The sequence below is a fragment of the Thamnophis elegans genome, chromosome 4, assembly GCF_009769535.1.
Source record: "Thamnophis elegans isolate rThaEle1 chromosome 4, rThaEle1.pri, whole genome shotgun sequence".
In the NCBI taxonomy this organism is placed as follows: Eukaryota; Metazoa; Chordata; class Lepidosauria; order Squamata; family Colubridae; genus Thamnophis; species Thamnophis elegans.
This window is the reverse complement of record NC_045544.1, coordinates 71,866,184-71,888,689: the sequence shown is the minus strand read 5'-3', so window position 1 is coordinate 71,888,689 and position 22,506 is coordinate 71,866,184. Positions and strand designations below refer to the sequence as shown.

Genomic DNA, 22,506 nt, shown 5'->3' with positions numbered 1-22,506 from the left:
TAGCCACGTGTCTCGCTGCTTGTCTTCTCCTTCTCCTTGTCTCTCTCCAGGTCCGGATGAATCAGGAAGTCCCGCCTTCAGGGTCTTGTAATAAAATTCTCGGGCTTCACAGACAGAATTAATGCGGTGTTTTTGATTGCCAAATGTAACTGTAATGCCAGCTGGGACTTCCCATTTGTATGGAATCTGAGAATTTCTGAGTTCTTCAGTTAAGAAAATGTAATCTCTCCTTGCTCTTAATATTTGAGATGGTATCTCTTTAAAAACAATCAAGTCCTGTCCATCAATTCTCAACCTCTTGTTGTAAAGCTTCTGTATTATCACATTTCTGGATTCCCTTGTGGTAAAGTATATAATTATGTCCCTCGGAAGCTGTCGCTGTTTTGCTACCCACGAATTCTGGCGGTAAATTTTTTGAATCTGCCAATCAAAGTTAAGTCCCGGACTTCCCACCGAGTGGCTAAGAGCCTCAAAGAAGATCTGTTTCAAATTCTCCTGTTCGTTTTCACGCAGTCCTCTAACTCTTATTGCGAAGACAGTCTTATTATAATTTATCATGACAAGTTGTTTTTGAGCATTTTCAATTTCCTGTTGTAACGTTTGAATTTTGAATGTCAAATTAAAGTTAGTTTCTTCCAAAAGTTCCAATTTATCCTCTGTTTCAGCAATATAATCTGTCATGACTGTCATTACTCCGATCATATCCTCCTTTGCTTGAGCAATTTTAGCATCAAATTGATCATATAAATCCGATATCAGTTGATTAATTTCCTGTCTGAAATTATTAAGCGTTTTGAGAAGAAATTCTTGTGTTAACAAATCTCCAGTGGAGGACGTAGGAGGCAAGGGTAGCGGCTTCATAGCAGTTTTTTGAGATATATTATTAAGGAAGCGCTTCTGCTTAGATTTGGGAGCCATTCCAGAATAAAGATAAAAGACAAGCAATCAGGCTAGCCAAGAATCAAAGTCTCTGCTCCCCTCAGTTAATCTTTTAACAGTTAATACGGAGAAGCCTTCAGGAGAGTGGGGCTGACTAAGTACGTCACTTCAAACACAAAAGCTATAAGATCGCCATCTTGTGACGCAGCTAGAAAAGGGAGCCTTTTGCAAAGTTGAAGCTGGTATTTTAGATAGTAATAAAAGAAATTCCTCAGGAATGGTCCCCGCCCGGATTAATTTTTAAATAGCTTAGCTTTGTCCTGGGGGGGGGGGGCAATCTGCCTAGGGCTGCAAAAAAGGCAGCTGCGGAGAACTGGCTGGAGTAAAAGCTCAGCTAATGTTGAACCTCTTCTCCATTCACAGCAAAAAATAAGCTATGAATTACAAAGAGATCCTAATGACTGACCTTCTCCCTGCCCCTTTCTGCCAAAAAGGGGAGATATCTATAGATCTTATAAGATATACAGACCAGAACCCTGAGAGGAGCTCCATTGAGCTCCCGACGGCGGCAGGTCCTCCCCCCGAAGCCAATTACACCTCTTTTCTGATTGCTTGGTTACTTGCCATTTAAAGACTAACTGCCAGAACTATGGTCCTTAAGAAAACATTTATTAGCATCCTAAATTTCTTTCTACAAAAAGAATATCATTCATATCCACAGCAATTGTCTCAAATAGCAAGCATGAAATTGAACGTGGAGAAGTGACAAAAATCCTCTCATTGTACAAAAGGAAAGCTGGACTTACGTGAAGTGTCCTTCTAGATAGGACCCTACAGAAAATGATTAACTCCTCTATTCCATGAGAAGACAGGATACAACCTACTTTCTGAAAGTAAGATGCAGAACGATAATACAGCTGTACTATTAGACTCACACAGGATGAGAGTAAGACACAGAACAATAGTACAGGTATAATAAAATGGGTGGGTTGAGAATCGCCTAAAGTTTGATATAAATTGGGCTAGCTATATAAATGTTATAAATAACTAAATAAAAAAAGAAATAAATAAATATTGAGTAAACTGTCACTATCTTTGGAAATAACTAATCAAAAAATAAATATTACTGGATTGTTCACCATTTTCTTGGGGAACAGCTTCTTGGACAGACCCAGTAAGTCTTGGCTTCCCCTGCATATAATGATTCCATTCGGTATTACCAAAGCTGAAAAAATCACCACTGGGTACACAGGTGCTTCTCCTAGAAAGCATGTTTTTCAGTTTTCAAGAAGGTGTAGAGACAGATCTCTCAATCTTGCTTCACAAGCATGACTGCCTTGTCCAATTATGACTAGATAAAAATCTGTTGTTCTACATCCACATCACAATACACCAAAAACTGGATGTCAGGGAATGTGTGAGAGTCCTGAGGATAGTGCTTTTGAGACATGATGATTAGATGATTTGTGGATGGCAAGGTAGAGGCAGGCCCCAAACCAGCATCTACTGATTTTTTTGAGTCTTAGAAAGAAGGCAGGACCAAAAATAAAATTCTTATAGCATAGGACCTGGTTACTTGCAAGATTACCAATCTCTGAACATCTGTGCCTATGCAATAAGATATTAAAACTTTTGGATGCTACAGTTCTTGAATATTAAACAGTGCCATCTTATGTCATCCAGGAAGGTTGCCTTCTCTGTCCCTCTGTGGCTGCCCTTTGGGGAAAAAACATCCACTTCAGAACATAGATGATCCCTAATTTTGCTGGCTTTTTAAAAAAATCTGAAGACCTGTCTCTTCTTTGAAGCACTGGGCCAAAATATTATATGAACCATCTGTATGTGTTTGTTGTGCTATGTGAATTTATGTGCTACAGGTATCTTTGACTTATGACCACAACTGAGACCAGAATTTCCGTTGCTAAACAAGATGACTGTCAAGTGAGCCACGTCCAATTTTATGATCTTTTTGTCACAGTTCTTAAGGGAATCACTGCAGTTGTTAAGCAAACTGGTTGTTATGAAAATCTGGCTTCCCCCATTGATTTTGCTTGTTGGAAGCTCCCTGGAAAGCTCATAAACAGAGAACACATGACCTTGCAACACTCAAATTTTGATCGTGTGATCATGGGGATGCTGCAAAGTTTGTAAGTGTGAGGCCTGCACATGTCACTCTTTTTCAGTGCTGCTGTAACATTGAACAATTGCTAAATAAATAGTTGTAAGTCAAAAACTACTGTATTCATAATGGATGCATTTTTAATGCTTTCAATGCTATGCAAAGCTAGTGGGTGACTATAAAAACTTGACACAAGCATACAAATATGTGAGTAAGAGGGACAAGCAAAAATCCTTCTGGTTCACAAAAGATGATGGGCTAGTGAACATGGGTCTAGTCCCTTCCCTTATTGCTCTATTTGTCGCTTTACCCCTCTTAGTACAGATCAGTAATGGTGAACCTTTTAAACACTGAGTGCCCAAACTGTGCATGCATGCATGCCCAAACCAGAGATGGGTTGCCAATTTTTTTACTGCCGGTTTGGGCGCACTCCTGTGTGTCCATGCGTGACTCTTCTGTGCGTGAGCAGAAGCTTCCAGGTGGGTGGGCGGAGCCTCCCGCCAATGCTACTACCGTTTTGCCTGATCCAGGCAGCAACCCACCTCTGGTCCAAATGAAAAGGTGTGCGAATATGTGCAGCAGAGACCTAAAGACCAGCTGGCCAGCGGGAGGTAGAGCATCCCAGTACTGGCAGCACAGCAAGAGGTAAGATATTTTCTTTCGTGAGCTTCTGTTTCATTGTTTGCAGGGAAACAGAAGCTCACGAAAGAAACACCACGGAGATCTGACCTAGGGTGACAGTGTGTGTGCCAGCAGAGAGGGCTCTGTGTACCACCTGTGGCACACATGCCGTAGGTTCGTCATCACGGGTATACACTGTATTCCAAAGCTGTTGAAAAGTTCCAAGGACCAAATTCCCTAGACTGGTCCCCACCTTTGGTTGGAGAGTACTTGATTGTCTGCTATAACAAGTTGGGCAGCTAATCCCTGCAATGGACAAGTATAAAACTGATGGCCATAAGCAAATATCAAAGACAAAATAGAATATTCATCTTGACTTTACTTCCTTTCAAAATTTCCTGCAGTATAGCAAGACCACAGCTTTCTGGAGTGAACCACTACTTCAATTTTTTGGAAGGACAACCTAGTGGAAAATTGTCTATTCTGGGATACCCTTCAAGATTAGTTCACTAATTTCTGAGCCACCCCTTAGTAAAGAGATTTCAGAGTTCCTGTAATCCATGTCTATCCAACTGTGGTTTATTGTGATAATATGCATCTGATCAGAAAGGTATGTGGCTGTAAAGATTCTCCCCGTACATGGGGAGGAAAATGTAAATGGCACCCATCAGGTGTGAGCATGATTTTGAGAGTTTGGATCCCCAACCTTTCTACCGCCACACTGCATGACTGCAATCACTAAATGTGGACTCTATAATTGTCATATAACCATTCTTCTATAAAATTGTACAAACTGTTAATACAGAACTGGTTCTATACAGATTGTAAGTCTTTGACTTACAATCACAATGGAGCCCTAAATTTCTGTTGTTAAGTGAGATACTTGTTAAGTGATTTTTGCTCTATTTCATGATCTTTCTTAAGTGAATCACTGCAGTTGTTAAGTTAGTAACATGGCTAGGGAATCTGGCTTCTCCATTGACTTTGCTTGTCAGAAGGCCACAAAAGGGGATTACATGACTCTAGGACACTACAACCATCATAAATATGAACCAGTTGTCAAGCATATAGCTTGGTCATGTGAACATGTAGATGCTGTAAGAAAAACAATCGTAAGTCACTTTTTTTAGTGATGTTGTAACTTTGAGTAGTCACTAAATGAACTGTTTTAAGTCGAGGATCATCTGCACAATTTACCACCTACAATAAGAATAAATAGCAAATGGCCACCTCACACATAAGTCATGATGCACAGTATCTACGGCACATGAGGCAGAAAATTCAATTCTTCTGGTACCTGGCTTTACATATAAAGCAACACAACAATTTCCTGTTCTTTTATGATATCCCAAAACCTGATGGGATCCATCTCATTCAATCAAAGTATGGCCAGCCTGCAAAGCATGAAGAAATCCTCACTATTTCTTCTCCTCTTATCTATTTAATCCCCATGATTTTAAAGGCTTGGACCAAACTTTTTTAATATGTTAAATATTATGAGTTCCTCTTTTTGGCAGATTTTCTTTGTTAAGATTTGCTGAGATGCGTGTCCAAGACAGTACTTTTTCTTATTTGAGATGCACAGAGTCTACAGAATAAAATAAGATCCACCTTCGTAACAGTCAACCGATTCTGCCAGGCAGGCTATCAATTCTGCCAGGAAAGCTAACTGCAGTGGTGAGATGCCCACCTCAGGAGCCATTAAGTCTAGTTATCCCATAGCTCTTGTTCCAAGACATAAGACTGATAAAAAGATGATGAACAGGGCAATGAATCCCACTAGATTTATAATACTCTTTATCCAGTTATTTTTTTCCCTGACTTATTAGATCAGCACTTCTGAAAAATATCTGCTAGTGGAAACAGCCTGACTCTGTACAGTCTCTGATCATCTCCATGCCCCTCTGTGCTATTTGGTTTTGGGATAAAGCATCTCTTTGTACCTTTAATGGAAGAAAAATCTCAGATGGTAACATAATTACCAGTCCTGCAGTTAACAAACATGGCCATTATTCAACAAATGGTTGAGTCTGATTGTAATTTAGCCTTCATTAAACTGAAATGGAGAATCAGTAAAGCAAACAAAAAGGGAGAGCAAAATACCATTACCTCTTTAAAGATGATGTCACACCTGCTTACAATCACATAAGAATAGTAACAACACATTCTCTGGCTTTGCTAACATGTCTTAGCAGGCTTCTGCCACACTAGACTTCTCCTCGTACATTGACTCTTCAACATGGTTTTGAAGGCTGATTCTGCAAGATTGTGTAGAAACTATATCCTTTAGAACAGCGGTTCTCAACCTGTGGGTCATGAACCCTTTGGGGGTCGAACGACCTTTTCACAGGGGTCGCCTAAGACCATCGGAAAATAGATGATCTTTCTAGGGCCTAGAGGATTAAGCAGACCTCGTGAGGAAGAGGACCATACTGAACACACAAATGAGGTTGGCAACGTGGAAGGAGCCGCATGGCTTTTAGGAACCCGGCACTGTTCCTGCGGGTTTAATCTTTTTCCAACTCCCACTGTCTCTTCCCCGAGGCATTGAGGACAAATTAGCCACAGGAGCTAAATCAAGAATAGAAAACCCAGCACCTTAAGCTGGGAGAAAGGAGCAGGGAGCGAGAGAGAGGGAGGGAGGAGAAACTCACCACGATCTCTGCGGCGGCTGCTAGGTGTAATAATCGAGTTAGAAACTCCCACCGGATTTCAAACTCTTTGCTCGTGAAGATTTCTCAGTGGCGCTTTCACACACACACACAAAAACCAACTGGGGTCCCTCGTTAATTCTACCCCCGGTTTGCCCTTTTGAAAAGTAGGCTGGTCAATACCTGCGAAAGCTTATTAGGAAATGTATGTCAGAGTTTTAAGCCCAGGCAGGAAGCCCGGTTTTGAGAAAGGGCATTTGGTAAAGATGGCCCGGGGTAGGGGTAGGGGCAGGCAGCTGCAGCCTCTGGAGTGGACCGCTTGCAGTTTTGACAACAAATGCTGGTGACCTGCCGCCAGCCAGAGGGGAAGGGTCAGAGTCCTTGAGGCAGGAACTGATGGGCTGGCTGTGCCAAGAGGGGAGAGAGACCGGTGTTGTGGCCTGGGGGACGGGGGAAGAGGAGGAAGAAAACAGCCATGGTTGCTGCGATAAACAACCCTCCGCAGTTATACAGCTGTCAGGGGGGGTCACTTTAGACGTTGGAGATTCCAGAGTCCATGGGGACATGGGTTCCCTGGGTTAACCAGGTTATGTCAAAAAGGTGCTTTTTCTGGAGGCAACTGGACTTTATTTTTCCTTTGAAGACTTTTGGCTTCTCATCCAAGAAGCTTCTTCAGCTCTGACAGGACAGTGAGGAATGGAAGGATATATATTCCTTGGAGACTGAAATCCTTCCATTCCCCCCTCTCCTGTCAGAGCTGAAGAAGCTTCTTGGATGAGAAGTTATGAAGTAGCAATGGAAATGTTATGGTTGTGGGTCACCACAACATGAGGAACTGTATTAAAGGGTCGCGGCATTGGGAAGGTTGAGAACCACTGCTTTAGAACATCCCTTCCCACTGTGGGGATGGTGATCTCAACCGCTTAATCCAGTTCCATTTCTCGTCTTTTCCAGCTGGAAATATAGAAGGAAGAAAATTCCAAAGGACTACTGCTAAAACTCTTCTAGGCAGCGAAGAAAAAAGATCCAGCATTTGTATTTCTCCCCATTAGGAGATTTTCCAGGAAAAAAATGCCCACTCAACATGCAAAGAAACCACTACTTTTATGTTTAGAACTCTGCAGCACTAGTTGCATTTATCAAACATGTTTAGTAACACCGAACCTATCTGAGATCCAGTTACTGCTTCATTCTAAAGATCTATTACTTGCAATGCTAATTTAGCAATCCACAGAATGGTTGTGAAGACTGCAAAAATAAGGCAGCATGTTTGGTTTACTTTAGTGTCATGAATTCCTGTCATTGCAAATGAGATCAACCACTCTATATTAAATAACCTGACACTATCATAGAATTAGTTAGTACACACATATTTCTTAAAGCCACAAAGTACTCTGTAGGTATGAATCAATGAGGGAAAATCCTTTCTAACGCTACTTACTTGATAGGGATACAGAGTAATACCATTTGTTCTTGACAAGGACCACGTGCCGTCTAGGTACTGATGAGCCTGGATAGCCACAGAATTCAGGATGTTACCATTGCTGGGACTGGTAGCCATCTGTACACTGACCTTTGTCTGGTGTCCCAAGGAACCATTTTTCTTCTCTATCCCATTAACGATTCCTATGTTGTTCACTTTCCCACTGAGTTTGTTAGGCAGAAAGCCAGCATAATTGGAAGTAGCATAAGGAGCAGACAGGTATGTCCAGTCTCTGGGTTGCAGGCTGCCCATATGTCGAGAGCCCACTAAGGTGGGAATATTGGGAAGGGGAGGAGGAGAGCCAGGAGAAGCATCGCAGTGTTCTGCGTTGGCTGCTTGTTCGAGTGTTAAGACCATCTGAATAGCCTCCTGCTTCAGCTGGTTCAGGTGAGTGGCACACACATCACACCGGTTGTCTCTCTCATTCCATGCTTTCCGGGTAGTATTGGGAACCTGTAGTTTGTCATGAATCACTGAAGAAAATGCCGGATCCTAAAAACCAAAAAGTAAGAGGAAACCATTAAACTAAAAGGACAAAAAGAAATCAGCTACATTGTATTTACTGTAGTGTTGATTTTAAAAAAATAGAATGTAAGTATCTTTATGTTTCTGCTAAAACTAAATTGGAAATCATGTTCTTTCTTCCATTATTAATTAGATCCCATTTACTCAGACTTGTTAATTAAAAATTTGTACTTTAAAATTTGATGTTATCAATTCCTCCTTGTCTACTGATTGTTCTATTCAAAAGGATCAACCTTCTAGCAGCTCACAAAAGGAAACCACAGGTGGAGCTCACTTACAGACTTCTATATTCAAAAGGGTGGTCTCAATATCCCTTCCTCTCTATTTTCAAACATATAATTTTTCTTAAATGTGGAGAAGTGAAGTAAGTTTAAAACAAGAATAAATGCAAACAGTATTTGATAATGCTAAAATTAATATATCAGGAAAATAACCACCAAGCTCAGACAGAAGGAATAAATACTATTATTCACTGCTGGGAAGTCACTCCATCTTTACAAATTGAAGAAACATCTCTCTTTTCACTAAAGTCCATAGTAATTCAACACATGGAGATTAAATGATTAATGAATCATGGTATCTCTTACGTCAAACTCTCCCCAAAAAATAATTGCTAACAGAAGACCAGAGAAACCTGAATAACAATGAGAAAGCATTATCTAATTCTGACTACTATAAGAGCATCAGGCATATGCATTTCCTCGTCAACAGAAATGTTTAATATTACAATTACTGTCACCTTATATTTTGGATGAACTACTTGTGCTGGCCTAGGAACATTGAACATAGAAAGCAAAACACCAATATTCTGGTACCCATATATTTAATCAGGTTCACTTTCGGCAGATAATCATACAGGAATCTTTCCAGCCTATTTCTGCCTTCGGAAGATTGACCCTTTGCAGACAAAAAAAGTAGCACAATCAAGCAGAAATCTTTATGTCATGGCAGAAGGAAGAGCACCTACTGGGCCATCTAGATCTATCTAAAACAATTGTAAGATTTAAACCAGTTTATGAGTTTAAATTTCTAGAGCTTTTTTTTTTTAATGGAAAATGCATTACTAGAAAATTAACTTCACCTTATTCAATCTCTAAAAAAAACTTCAGGAACATGAATAAGAAATCAAATATATGAACCAAAACAAAGTGTATATCAACTTTCCTAATAATAAGCATATCTTTATAATCAATGTATAAATTAATATTCCAACTTTATCCCTGAAACAAGTAATTCTGCAGAAAATGATCCAGAATGGCCGCTATAGATCACATAGGGGAAAACAGATTACTATTATTTACATCAAAGCTTTCAAACTGATTGCTGGAATAGAATCACTGTAATGTTTTGGCATTAGTTTACTTTCTGTGCAGTTCCAGGGGGGCTACCTGTGAATTTAATGAGCAGCAAGTTTATTAGTCCCCTAGGTGTGCATAAAACTGGCAGAAGGAGTTCAAGCTATGTATAATTTGAGTTGCACAGCATAAGTAGCAGGAGGATGCCAAGTTACACACACTGTTTGAGCTTCTTAGGCTTTAAAACTCAGCAAGAAACATTGGGGAACTAGGTCTGCTTGTGGGACTTACTGTCAACTTGAAAAGTCTATGCTATTTTGGCAGTCTTTCTAAAAGTCCAGCTGGGGACGGAAACTTAGAGCTTTTCAAAACTCAATTTCGTTATTCAAGGTTATAATTACATGCTTCTTTTCTGATAAAGAAAGTTTGGTTGTGTTTCAGAGAGGTTTAATGGAAAGCTACCAAACTTGTATCCCCACTGCATTGTAAGCTAACATAGTAGAATATATGAAAAGAGTCAGATGATCCCAATTTCAAAGATCACATAGAAAATACTACACGAATTACAAAATTAAAAAAGGACTAGGCAGGTGGCCTAGTCCTGTCTATATAGTTGGATACGTAAAATATACCACCCAGAGGTAGATTATTAATTATTTTATACTGTTTCGGGCACGCAACGCTTCTGCACATGCGCAGAAGCATCCGGGTGGGTGGATGGAGCCTCTTGCTGGTGCTATTACCAGTTTGGCCAATCCGGGCCGAATCGGCAGCAACCCACGTCTGATACCACCCATATAATAATGTTGTCTTGTACTTATTCTATTGTTTGTGTCATTTACCTATTTCAGCTTATTGCTGAGTAAAACTGAAGCTCTTTCATTGGAAGGCATTTCTCACACCAAAAACTTAAAGCAACCTAATCCCTTCACTACGGCCATTTTTTAGACTAGTATTTTCTCTATTAGGCTGCGAGAATGACCTTGAGAGACAGGAGGAAGAGCTACAGCCTAGACAACTGTCTGATAAGAAAAAAAGTTCAAAGCAGGAATGGAGGTAAAGAAAGTATTTCAGAACTGACCTTCCTAGTTCTTCCTGGTTCTCTGGAATGAAAAGGAGGAAAAGATGGAAGTGCTTTTAGTTTTGCAAGATCCTGTTACTGTAACCTTACAATAAAGGAAGTATTAATATTTTGAGTTTTGGTTTATGATTTGGATTGTCTTGAAGGACAGACATCAGTGTTGCCTTTGTGTTCCAGAGAACTAGGGAGGGTCAATTCTGAGATGCTGGACAGTCAGTTCTGAGATGCTTTCTCCATCACCATTCCTGCTTTGGACTCATTCTCTTATCAGACAGTTGTCTAGGCTGCATCTCTTCTTCCTGTCTCTCAAGGTCATTCTCACAGCCCATTACACTTAAGGTACCTATAAATCTTGTATTCTTGATAGCTTATTAGGCAGCTATTAATAAAGTTAATGAACACGCCTATTCAAATTAGGGGCCACAAAGCAAACATGTAAATGAGTTTATAATAGACCTGGGGAAAGTATGAGAAAAACATTAAGGGGAAGAGATTGTCCTAAGACAGAGGGAAGAGATTGAAAATAACCTTGCATTGATTTTGTTTAATATAAGATAGGTCAGAGATCATCTTGGGTGGACTTCCAAGATTTTGCTATTGTACCTTACAATAAAAAAAACATTCCTGGAATCTCTGCTGAGCTAATTTCTTAATTAGGTCTACACTGAAGGACTGATAAAAATGTTAAGCATGAAGCATCACATCAATTATTCAAAGATCTCTCTATCCAAAGCAGGAGTCCTCAGATTTTTGGAAACTCATTTGGAATTTTGAGAAAATGTTATGCAAAATGTCATAAAGCAGCATCTGTTATTTCATGCCCTATAATAAAACGTGCATTTAACAGAAGGCAAACTATTAGGAGTTGCTCCCTATCAACTCCTTTTTAGTCTCTTTGGATACCCTCCGTATCGCAATTTACCCTTGCATTTTGTACCCATATGGACATACTTCTAAAGCAGTGTTTTTCAACCACTGTGCCGCGGCACACTAGTGTGCCGTGACATAGTGTAAGGTGTGCCGTGGGAAAATTACTTTATATATAGTCAATATAGGCACAGAGTTAAAATTTTTTAACATTTTCTAATGGTGGTGTGCCTCGTGATTTTTTTCATGAAAAAAGTGTGCCTTTGCACAAAAAGGTTGAAAAACACTGTTCTAAAGGCCATTAACTTTACAAGGCTTATGTATCATAGACAGGCATTCTTTATAAAGAATTTTTCAGGGATTTTTTTCTTTAAACCACGTGTCTCTTTTCCATTTTTCTAAATTAAAAGAATCTAAAAATAATAAGGGTGAGGTAAAAAATCTCAAAGGCACAAAAAAGGCCCTATTTGTTTTATTTATTGCATTTGTACCTCACTTCAATCAATTTGATAATCAGCAGCTTACAAGATATTTTAAAAAATCATTTCAAACAATCCACAGAAGACATAAAAAGAAGTCAGAGTGAAAGCAATGACAACTGCTCAAAAAGAATAAAACAGAATATAGCTTGATCTTGTTAGAAGGTCCTCCAGGGGTAGTTCATTCTTCAATATCACTCTGAATGCAGGCAGCAATTGATGACAGTCTGATCTCCACTGTGGAGGCTCCTCCAAAGAATCTGTGAGGCTATCAAAAGGCAGCATTTCCCGGCTTCTGCTATTTTTATTCCAGGACATACGGCACTTGGACAGAGATCCAAGGGGCAGCCCTTGAAGAGTATTCGGAGACTTCGGCTTTCTGGGGGAGGAGGCTGTCGCCGACGGGAGCTCAACGGAGCTCCTCTCAGAGTTCTGGTCTGTATATCTTATAAGATCTATAGATATCTCCCCTTTCTGGCAGAAAGGGGCAGGGAGAAGGTCAGATGTTAGGATCTCTTTGTAATTCACAGCCTTTTTTTTTCCGCTGTGAATGGAGAAGAGGTTCAACATTAGCTGAGCTTTTACTCCAGCCAGTTCTTCGCAGCTGCTTTTTTGCAGCCCTAGGCAGGTTGCCCCCCCCCCCAGGACAAAGCTAAGCTATTTAAAAATTAATCCGGGCGGGGACCATTCCTGAGGAATTTCTTCTATTATTATCCAAAATACCAGCTTCAATTTTGTAAAAGGCTCCCTTTTCTAGCTGCGTCACAAGATGGCGATCTTATAGCTTTTGTGTTTGATGTGACGTACTTAGTCAGCCCTACTCTCCTGAAGGCTTCTCCGTATTAACTGTTAAAAGATTAACTGAGGGGAGCAGAGACTTTAATTGTTGGCTTGCTTGATTGCTTGTTTTTATTTTTTATTTTTTTGGAATGGCTCCCAAATCTAAGCAGAAGCGCTTCCTTAATAACACATCTCAAAAAATTGCTATGAAGTCGCTGCCCTTGCCTCCCACGCCCTCCACTGGAGATTTGTTAACACAAGAATTTCTTCTCAAAACGCTTAATAATTTCAGACAGGAAATTAATCAACTGATATCGGATTTATATGATCAATTTGATGCTAAAATTGCTCAAGCAAAGGAGGATATGATCGGAGTAATGACAGTTATGACAGATTATATTGCTGAAACGGAGGATAAATTGGAACTTTTGGAAGAAACTAACTCTAATTTGACATCCAAAATCCAAACGTTACAACAGGAAATTGAAAATGCTCAAAAACAACTTGTCATGATAAATTATAATAAGACTGCGTTTGCAATAAGAGTTAGAGGACTGCGTGAAAACGAACAGGAGAATTTGAAACAGATCTTCTTTGAGGCTCTTAGCCGCTCGGTGGGAAGTCCGGGACTTAACTTTGATTGGCAGATTCAAAAAATTTACCGCCAGAATTCGTGGGTAGCAAAACAGCGACAGCTTCCGAGGGACATAATTATATACTTTACCACAAGGGAATCCAGAAATGTGATAATACAGAAGCTTTACAACAAGAGGTTGAGAATTGATGGACAGGACTTGATTGTTTTTAAAGAGATACCATCTCAAATATTAAGAGCAAGGAGAGATTACATTTTCTTAACTGAAGAACTCAGAAATTCTCAGATTCCATACAAATGGGAAGTCCCAGCTGTCATTACAGTTACATTTGGCAATCAAAAACACCGCATTAATTCTGTCTGTGAAGCCCGAGAATTTTATTACAAGACCCTGAAGGCGGGACTTCCTGATTCATCCGGACCTGGAGAGAGACAAGGAGAAGGAGAAGACAAGCAGCGAGACACGTGGCTACAAGGCGGAGGGTGTTGCTTTCCTCTTCCGGAAGGGCAGAAGAGTAAAGAATAAAGACTTAGCGATGCTTTTAAAACTTCATGATTTCTGCCTGGTATAAAATGGAAAAGTTGTACATCGATGATGAGATATGGAGGCTGAAAGAAGCGCTGCTGATTGTGGACATATATTGTATATAAGATTTGTTTGAACTCTAACTCAAATTGCGCATGAATTATTTTCCTAGGCGAGGAGAGCGGAGATCGCGATCTTCTTGAGTTGTGGTTTGGGACGAACGGAGTTGGGAGCTGCGTGGGAGATGGAAGGGTAGCAAAAGCATAACTAGACTACTTGGGGCTAGAATGCAAGCTGATGTTTGTATGAATTGCTATTTCAATATAAGGTTAAGAAAGATTAGTCAGAGAGTCTCCAGGAAGGTGGAGTAAATATGTGAGGAGCAATGGACGCGGATAAAATATATATGTGGACATGGGTAAAGGCAGGGTGGAAGGTAAAAAATTTACACGTGGATGTGGGTAAGGACAGAATGGGAGGTGTTGGAAATGAAAAATGAAAGAAGTACTTGAGTTTAATGGTTTTATAGAAAGGTTTGGATATTTGGATAAAAAAGAGATAAATTAAAGGTCCGAATAGATAGATAAAGCAATGAGACCTTTAGTTGGAGAACCCCAATTGATTAACTTACCTGGCTCTAATAGAGTTTGAAACCCTGCAAGTAATAAAATAACCGAAATTTGGAATGAGGCACATTGTTTAAGATTTACAGAGGATGGGAAGCTGTGTTAATGTAGCGGGTTTATTGATCTTTCTTGTTTTTCTTTTTTTGTGTGTCTTTTTCTTTCTATTTTTTTCTTTTAATTTTAAAGTTAGTTGGTCTTATTACACTCCAGTGCTTGTTAAAGAACTATGCCGGGTATGGGACCTGGGAATCCGTAAGGGGGTTAGGGAGGGGGGATTATAGGGGGGAGGGGGGAGGGTGGAAATACAGTTTCAATTCTTAGAACAATAAGAATGCACTTGTATACTGTTGCTCGCTTTTCTTTTCTTTTTTCTTTCATTTTCTAAAAAATAAACTGAATAGATTAATTGTAGGGATACACCAAAGTGAGGAGTAGAGGGAAAGAAGAGGGAGAAGTAAAGAGGGAGTGAGAGGGGAATGTAAGGAGGGTGAGATGGAGGGAGGGGGAGATGTCTGAGGGGGAAGGGAAGTAGAAGAGGGGAATGTTGGAGGGGAGAAATGAAAGTTGGAGGGGGAGAAGAAAGGGTGTATGGGGGATTGAAGTGTTATGTTGGTTTTTTATGGTGGATTTTTTTTCCCTTTTTTTGTTTTTTTTGTTACGCACAGTATATAAGTGATTGTATAAAATGAAAATGAAAAGAAATAAAAAATATGGAAAAGGAAAAGTGAAAAAAAAAAAAGAGTATTCGGAGACTTCAACTCGTCCAGAATGCAGCCGCGCGAGCGACTGTGGGTGCACCTCGGTACACCCACGTTACACCTATCCTCCGCGAGCTGCACTGGCTACCGATCGGTCTCCGGATACGCTTCAAAGTGCTAGTCGTAACTTATAAAGCCCTTCATGGTATTGGACCTGGGTACTTGAGAGACCGCCTGCTGCCAATTACCTCCCAAAGACCCATTAGATCACACAGGGTCGGCCTCCTCCGGGTTCCGTCTATCAGCCAATGCCACCTGGCTACCACCCGGGGGAGGGCCTTCTCTGTGGCAGCTCCGGCCCTTTGGAACGAACTCCCCGCAGAGATTCGGACCCTCACCTCTCTCCAGGCCTTCCGAAAAGCTGTTAAAACCTGGCTGTGCCGGCAGGCCTGGGGTTGATGAGTTCCCTTCCCCTCTCGACCTGTGTGGCTGTGTGATTCTTGGCTATTTTAACTACTTGTATTGTACTTTGTGTTCCCTTTCCCCCATTGAGTTGTTCGCCGCCCTGAGTCCCTCCCGGAATAGAGCGGCATATAAATAAAACAAATCTCAATTTCAATCTCAATCCCCAACCACTGAGCTATAGCCCACTAGTGGGCCATGAGCTGTTTGCAACCAGGCCGTGGAAATGGTGGGAGATTGCATGCATCCCCACTTGCATGAGCAGCAGTTGAACACTTGCACACGTTACATTTATGTGAACAGCAGGTACGCATGCACGGTGTGTGCGCAAAATGGAGATGTGCATGTGCAAGCTTGCCAACCACTTGCATGGAACCATTCCCTCTTCTCCCCCCGCTGGTCCAGCCAGAAAGGTTGGGGAACTCTGCACAAGGAGTAATTTCTGCCTAGATGATTTAACAAATTTAAAATTATCATGGTTGGTTGGAGAAGAAAATAGAGATGGGCCTCCTGGTGCCACAAAATATATATATATTCTTTAAATGCCCAGTAGTCTATAAAGCATGCTTATTGGTTGGCACTCAAACTGGCAGATCATATGTTAGGCAGAAATCAGTCTGGAGAGTTCATAAATTTAAAGATTCGATTCTGATGTTTATATTACCAAAGGGTTTTCTAGATTTTTTTTTCTAGATATGCAATTTTTTTTCCTGTCCTCAAACTCTTATGGCAAGGGCCATAATAATTGGTTTGGTCTTTAGGCTCAATCAAAAAATTGTGATCATGAGATATGTTTTGTCTGAGATATTAGCTGAAGAATGAACTTGATATGTTCTTCAGAGAAAGCAACTAGCCTCCACTGAGCTATGTATCTCTGTATATTGTACATCTAGAAATTTTCTCTGGAACCATAAAATACAGAGGTTTAAATTACACACGCAGTAGGTTCCACTTAAAGCAGATACAAACTCTTAATGTTTGGCATTAAAATGTTCTTAAACTAAATCCTAAAGAAAAACTTACTGGCGTTGAAGAGCTTCCAAGTTGGTATGAATTACCCATGGGGTAGAAGATGATATAGGAATGGCTTGGAAATATGAAGAGAACCAATGGTAATCTCTGAATATAGAATGCTAGGGGTGCGTTATAACCACATACTTCTTCACAGAGCTGCCATAGGTAATAATACCATGAACAAACATCAACTAGATTTAGGGAGAGGCTATAGTCTACCCACCCCCCAGAAAGAAGTCAAAGGGTGCTTTGATTCAAGATTAAAATGTTAATAGTTATGAAATGCTTCACATATACAAAATTAATGCATCTTGCAACTCCCTGATAAGGAAATGTTATAACTAGGGGGAAAGGTAGTTAAGGAGAAACATGCTAAAAGTATTTCAAATTCTACACAGCTGGGAAAAAATGAGTGGGGAGATAAACATCTCTTAATGCTAGAATTTGAGGCCATCCAAGGAATATGAATGACAAGTAAATTAGAAAAGATCAGAAAGATAAAAAGAAATATGTTTTCACATATCACAGAGGCACATTATGGAACTTAGTACAAGTTAATATTACCAACCAGTTTAGGGAGCTTTAAATATATGGAAATAAGGCTATCATGCATTTAAGACATGACATTTATTTACTACTTCCAAAATATTTTATTTGGAAGCTTCTCATAGGCATTTAATTGCTGAACTCTATCAAGGGAAAAGCCTGTGATGGTTAGAGCATCAAAATATTGAAAGTATTTCTTATCCTATAGTTAAAACTAGAAGTCTAAATTTGCAAATCTTGTACAGCAGTCAGTTTGTTTGTTTATTTATTTATTTATTTATTATTTATTTATTTATTTATTTATTTATTTATTTAGAATTTTTTAATGGCCACTCAACTCATTCTCGGTGACTCTGGGTAGCTTACAAGGGCTCCAATATAAAGACCAATAAGCCCCCATTCCTGGTGACAACAATCAGGCAAGCCACTTGATGGGCTCATTATCACTCTGGGGTTCCCTTGGTTCTGCCAAGCCCTGTTGGTAGAACCAGGTCTTCAGGGCCTTACGAAAGTGGGGGGGTGGAATCTTATCTCTGCAGGGATGATGTTCCACAAAGAAGATGCTAGTGCAGTGAAGTTCCTTCTTCTTAGTCTTGCTAGATGGATCTTAGGAGAGAGAACCCATAACATTCCCTGCCTTCCCAGTTCAGTGGGTTGGGTAGATATGTCTGGGAAAAGACTATCCTTTAAATAACCTAGTCCTAAAGCCATGCAGAGCTTTGAAAGTGACAACCCATACTTTGAATTAGACCCAGAAATAAATTAGCAGCCAACGCAACTCCTACAAGACACATGATGTATGTGTAAATCTAGGTCTGCATAAAACCATACCGGCTACAGCATTTTGCACCAATTGAACCTTCCAGATACTTTTCAAGGGCAGCCCCATGTAGAGTGCATTGCAATAGTCAAAATGGGAGATGAATAACTATGAGCAGGGATTCTTGGTCAAGGAAAGGTGTAATTGATGCACAACCCACAGTTGTATAAAGGCCCTTCTAGCTATGACTGCCACTTTCTCCCTGAGCAGGAGTCATCCGTCGAGAACACACACACACATACACACACACACATACACACACACAAACACACACACACACACCAATTATGCATTGGGTCTGTCTGGGGTAATGCAATTGCACCCAAGACCAGAGATAGCAATTATCCAAGGACCAAAGAACCCAAATCCCAAAGCTATTGTTTTGACTCGGTTCAATTTCAGCCATTGTTCTCCATCCAGGTATTACTAACATAAGCTCATTAACTAACTATATGGCACCCACTACAGCAATTCCCAGAAAGTTCCACTATACACCAGTTGAATTGCAACTTTATCAAAAATCATTAAAGACAGCCTTACACGGATCACAAGTTATTAGTACATGAATAACCAAGTCAAGATCAGCCCTCCCCAGATAGGATAGTGGCCTAAATATTCATACATCCATACACACACACACACATACACACACTCACATATATATACACACACACACACAAAATGTACTCCTACCTGCATACATATATCATACATAGGTAAAGGTAAAGGTTCCCCTTGCACATATGTACTAGTTGTTCCTGACGCTAGGGGATGGTGCTCATCTCTGTTTCAAAGCTGAAGAGCCAATGCTGTCCAAAGACATCTCTGTGGTCATATGGCCATCATGACTAAATGTCGAAGGCACACGGAACGCTGATACCTTTCCACCAAAGTGATCCCTATTTTTCTACTTGCATTTTTTACATGCTTTTAAACTGCTAGGTTGGCAGAAGCTAGGACAAGTAAAGGAAATTCACTCCATTATATGGTACTAGGGACCGAACCGCCGAACTGCCATCCTTTCTAATCGACAAGCTCAGTGTCTTAGCCACTGAGCCACTGTGCATTCCTATATTTCTATCTGACACTCTCCAATTAGCACTTGTCCAGGACAACTCCCAAGTTAAGTCGTTGTTGTTATTGTTGTTGTTTGGAACCCTATTTAAAATCAGATGCCATCTTTCATCCATTACCAATTTTTCTATCACAGCTTTGTTATCTTCCATGCATTAGGGTTCAGTCTGTCATCTTCATTTACCTCAAAGCTGCTTTACCTCTACAATGCCTTACCTAAGTCCAATTTCATGAAAACAAAATTATTGTTCTCATTTTTCCGCTTCTCTGTAGGTAAGTGATGCACAAAATACAGCAACATGCACGAACTATCAAATGAAATATATTTTCATACTACACAGCTCATATAGTTATCAGGGCCACATTTTAACACTTAGGTTTTCTCTATGCATGCATATTGCAAAGGCCAAAATACATGTTACTCTATAGAGATATAGCTATTGCCTGAATTGCTGCCTTGAGTCTGCTTTACTAGCTATTACTGTGAGTTTATTTGAGAGCTTCTACATTTTGTCATGATTTATTTCCACCTTGTTTTATAGTGATGATTGATTACTGTTTTTTGGTTAGAATTTTTTATTCTGTATCTTTCTTCAAAGGCTCAGATTGGAAAAACTACATCTAAATGCAAATAAAAAGAAATAAAACTTGCAGATGGAGGTCAGAGGAAACTAAAAAAGCAATAAAAGTTATCTTTGAGCACAACTGAGCCACTTATTTGTACACATGCTGCATAGAAACATAGCTTCTTAGTGGGAAAGCATAACATTGGGTTAGGTGATCCATCACCTCTCACCAAATATTTGGAAGGTGGGAAAAGATGGGAGATCAAAGGCTGCATGACTCTACCCTAACGTAAGTGTGACTTCCAGACTATCACTCCCAGTGTGAAGCAAAATAACTAATTAAGATACACTAATGGGAACAAAGGCTGTTTCTGTGATAGAAACCACACACACACAAAAGACTGTTTTTTAAAAAATGATTTTATTCCCTGCTTTAATGATGGCACAGAAGCTATTTTCCTAAGCAAAGTCTCTGTCACTTTACAGGAAACAGTATGAGAAAGTAAATTATTTTAGCTTTATTTCTTCATGACGGAGGATTCTGGGAATTGCAGTCTCACCACATCTGGATGATTCCAGCCTGAATCTAAAACTGAATTAACTGCTGAGACATACGACTTTCCCCATTTGACTGTTGAAAAGCCAAAGCGTCCAACTGTTAAAATTGCACCATTTCTGTTAAAATAACAAAATGCTCGAATAAACTGAAATCCACGGGAGTTTTGTGCCAACAGGGCCTGTGGTTTCTAGTCTGGTGAATACAAATTAGCAAACATGCTACTAGCAAAATTATCTCTCTCTCTACTAAACAAGAAGCTGAAAGGATGACTAACTATTGCTGAAATTGTACAGGGTTACTTTCCCTAAAACAGTATACTTGCTTACCCACCCTCTTTAACAAGCATGAAATGATCTATCTTGGTGCCACACTATCTTATCAAAAGTCTCTCTATCCCTGCACCACAAGTAAATAGTTGCAGTTCATCTCTGCAAAATGTTTGTTTGGCATATACAGGAAATAGAAGCCACATTATATAATAACAACGTTATCCATTTCCCATTGATTTTTAAACATTTTGCTGAGGCAAACCATAAATTTATTTCTAAGGAATCTTATGTTGCCAGAATTCTTCTTGAACCAACTATGATAATGAGAGGAAGCATCTCCTCTATTCTATTTTTAGGTATACAATTTTGCCACCAGAATTAAACTGGTGCATAGTTCTTTTCCTAAATTATTGCATAATGTTCTTTATTCATTCAAACTGCAATAATTAAGGATTCTCTGCAGAATATATGATTATTTATGTTATGCTGGGGAGGGGAGGTGGTTTATACAGCAAAAATCAGTGTAAATTTGCACGCATATTAGGACAATTGCCAGTACCCTTAATTAATTCATTGTAAAAATAGTTTAACCTGTCTGAATAATTCGGGGCATGAAAGACTGCAGTGGTAAGTTTTCTTTAGCAGGGCTAAAAGAGACCATTGAAAGCTGCATGCATCTTTACAGTTTTTGTCCCGTATGGATGAAATATATCACAGACAGACACCAGCTTTGTGGGAAAGGAAAGCAGGACAGACTCAAAATGAGCTCCTGTTACTAAATATTGCACTCTTGCGAACGCTTTGGCACTTATCACCAACCGTGAGCTAAAAATATACCAACCCTGCCTGATTAAGTCAATTGCTGACAAGCATGAATGAAGAAACAGCTTCACTTGTGTGGTCCAATGAATGAGGACTAAGATTACAAATCTCTTCCCAAGTATTCCCAAGTGCCCCTCTCTCTCTGCTCCGAGCTACTGGGGTATGAGATGAATGAATGAATTAGAAAAAAATGTTTGTAATGTACTTGGCAATCTTAGCTGCTTAGGCCTCAAATTAAAATATATCGTTGCTTGATTATATAGTCATATGGAATTTTTTTCTAATCAATCAGGTAGGAAAGTCACTAAGAAATCTGGAAGATACTCCAAAACTCTTTTTAAAGACAAATATATCCACATCAGGGAGAAAAGAGTAGTTAGAAGAGAGAAGTCAACAGCTCAAATGAAATTGATTGTCAAAGGAATAATTTTGAGTTCTAATGTATGCTTTACACACTGAATGGACCCATACATTCTGTATCTTACCTACTATGTAAGTACCAAACAACCGACTGTGCTTTGTACTCTGCTGGTATCACCTATCTTCAACAGACCTGCTATATTAAAAAAATTGGCACCCAACATTATCACGAGCAAAAGCACCAAAATGAAGAGATTTTTATGGCTAGAAAATAATAACAAAAGAAGGTACTTTGTGATGCCCTTTGTAAACATTAGGTTCCCTTTGATTTGCATTGATTCTGTACTTAGTCAAAAAAATATATCATTCTGTATTATCTTAGAAGATATATAATAGCATCCGCATTTACATTCCAGGATCTAAACAGACCACTAAAATGCAATGTTTTTATGAAAACGTTCTCAAGCACTAACTACATTACAGATATAAGTACAATTTGCAATCATTCCCAAGGAATTGTGAACCACAAATCAGCTAACAACATGGTTAGGCTATTTAGAAATAGAGGTGCTTGCTGAATCCATAGGAGCATGCCTGAAGTAGATGATCCCTCAAGGGAAATTTTGTACAACTCCCGGCTCATAGAAGATGGTAAAATGGAAATGAGTTTATGGGTAAATATGTTTTACTCTTAACATATCTTGTTTTATTTGTTTGACCTGCTGGTTCAAATGTTTCTAACCATGTCAGGACAGCAAAAGTAATCTGGGGTGGCGGTGTTGGCAGTGC

At 39.6% G+C, this 22,506-nt stretch overlaps 1 protein-coding gene across 1 annotated transcript in view; it reads right to left on the bottom strand.

The window, feature by feature from the left end:
• Positions 1-22,506, bottom strand: part of KIF26B (kinesin family member 26B) — a 330,120-nt gene that overhangs the window by 224,546 nt on the left and 83,068 nt on the right. The window contains exon 3 of the mRNA XM_032214888.1: positions 7,712-8,245. Within this exon, the coding sequence (XP_032070779.1) occupies positions 7,712-8,245 (534 nt within the window). The remainder of the gene's footprint in view (positions 1-7,711; positions 8,246-22,506) is intronic.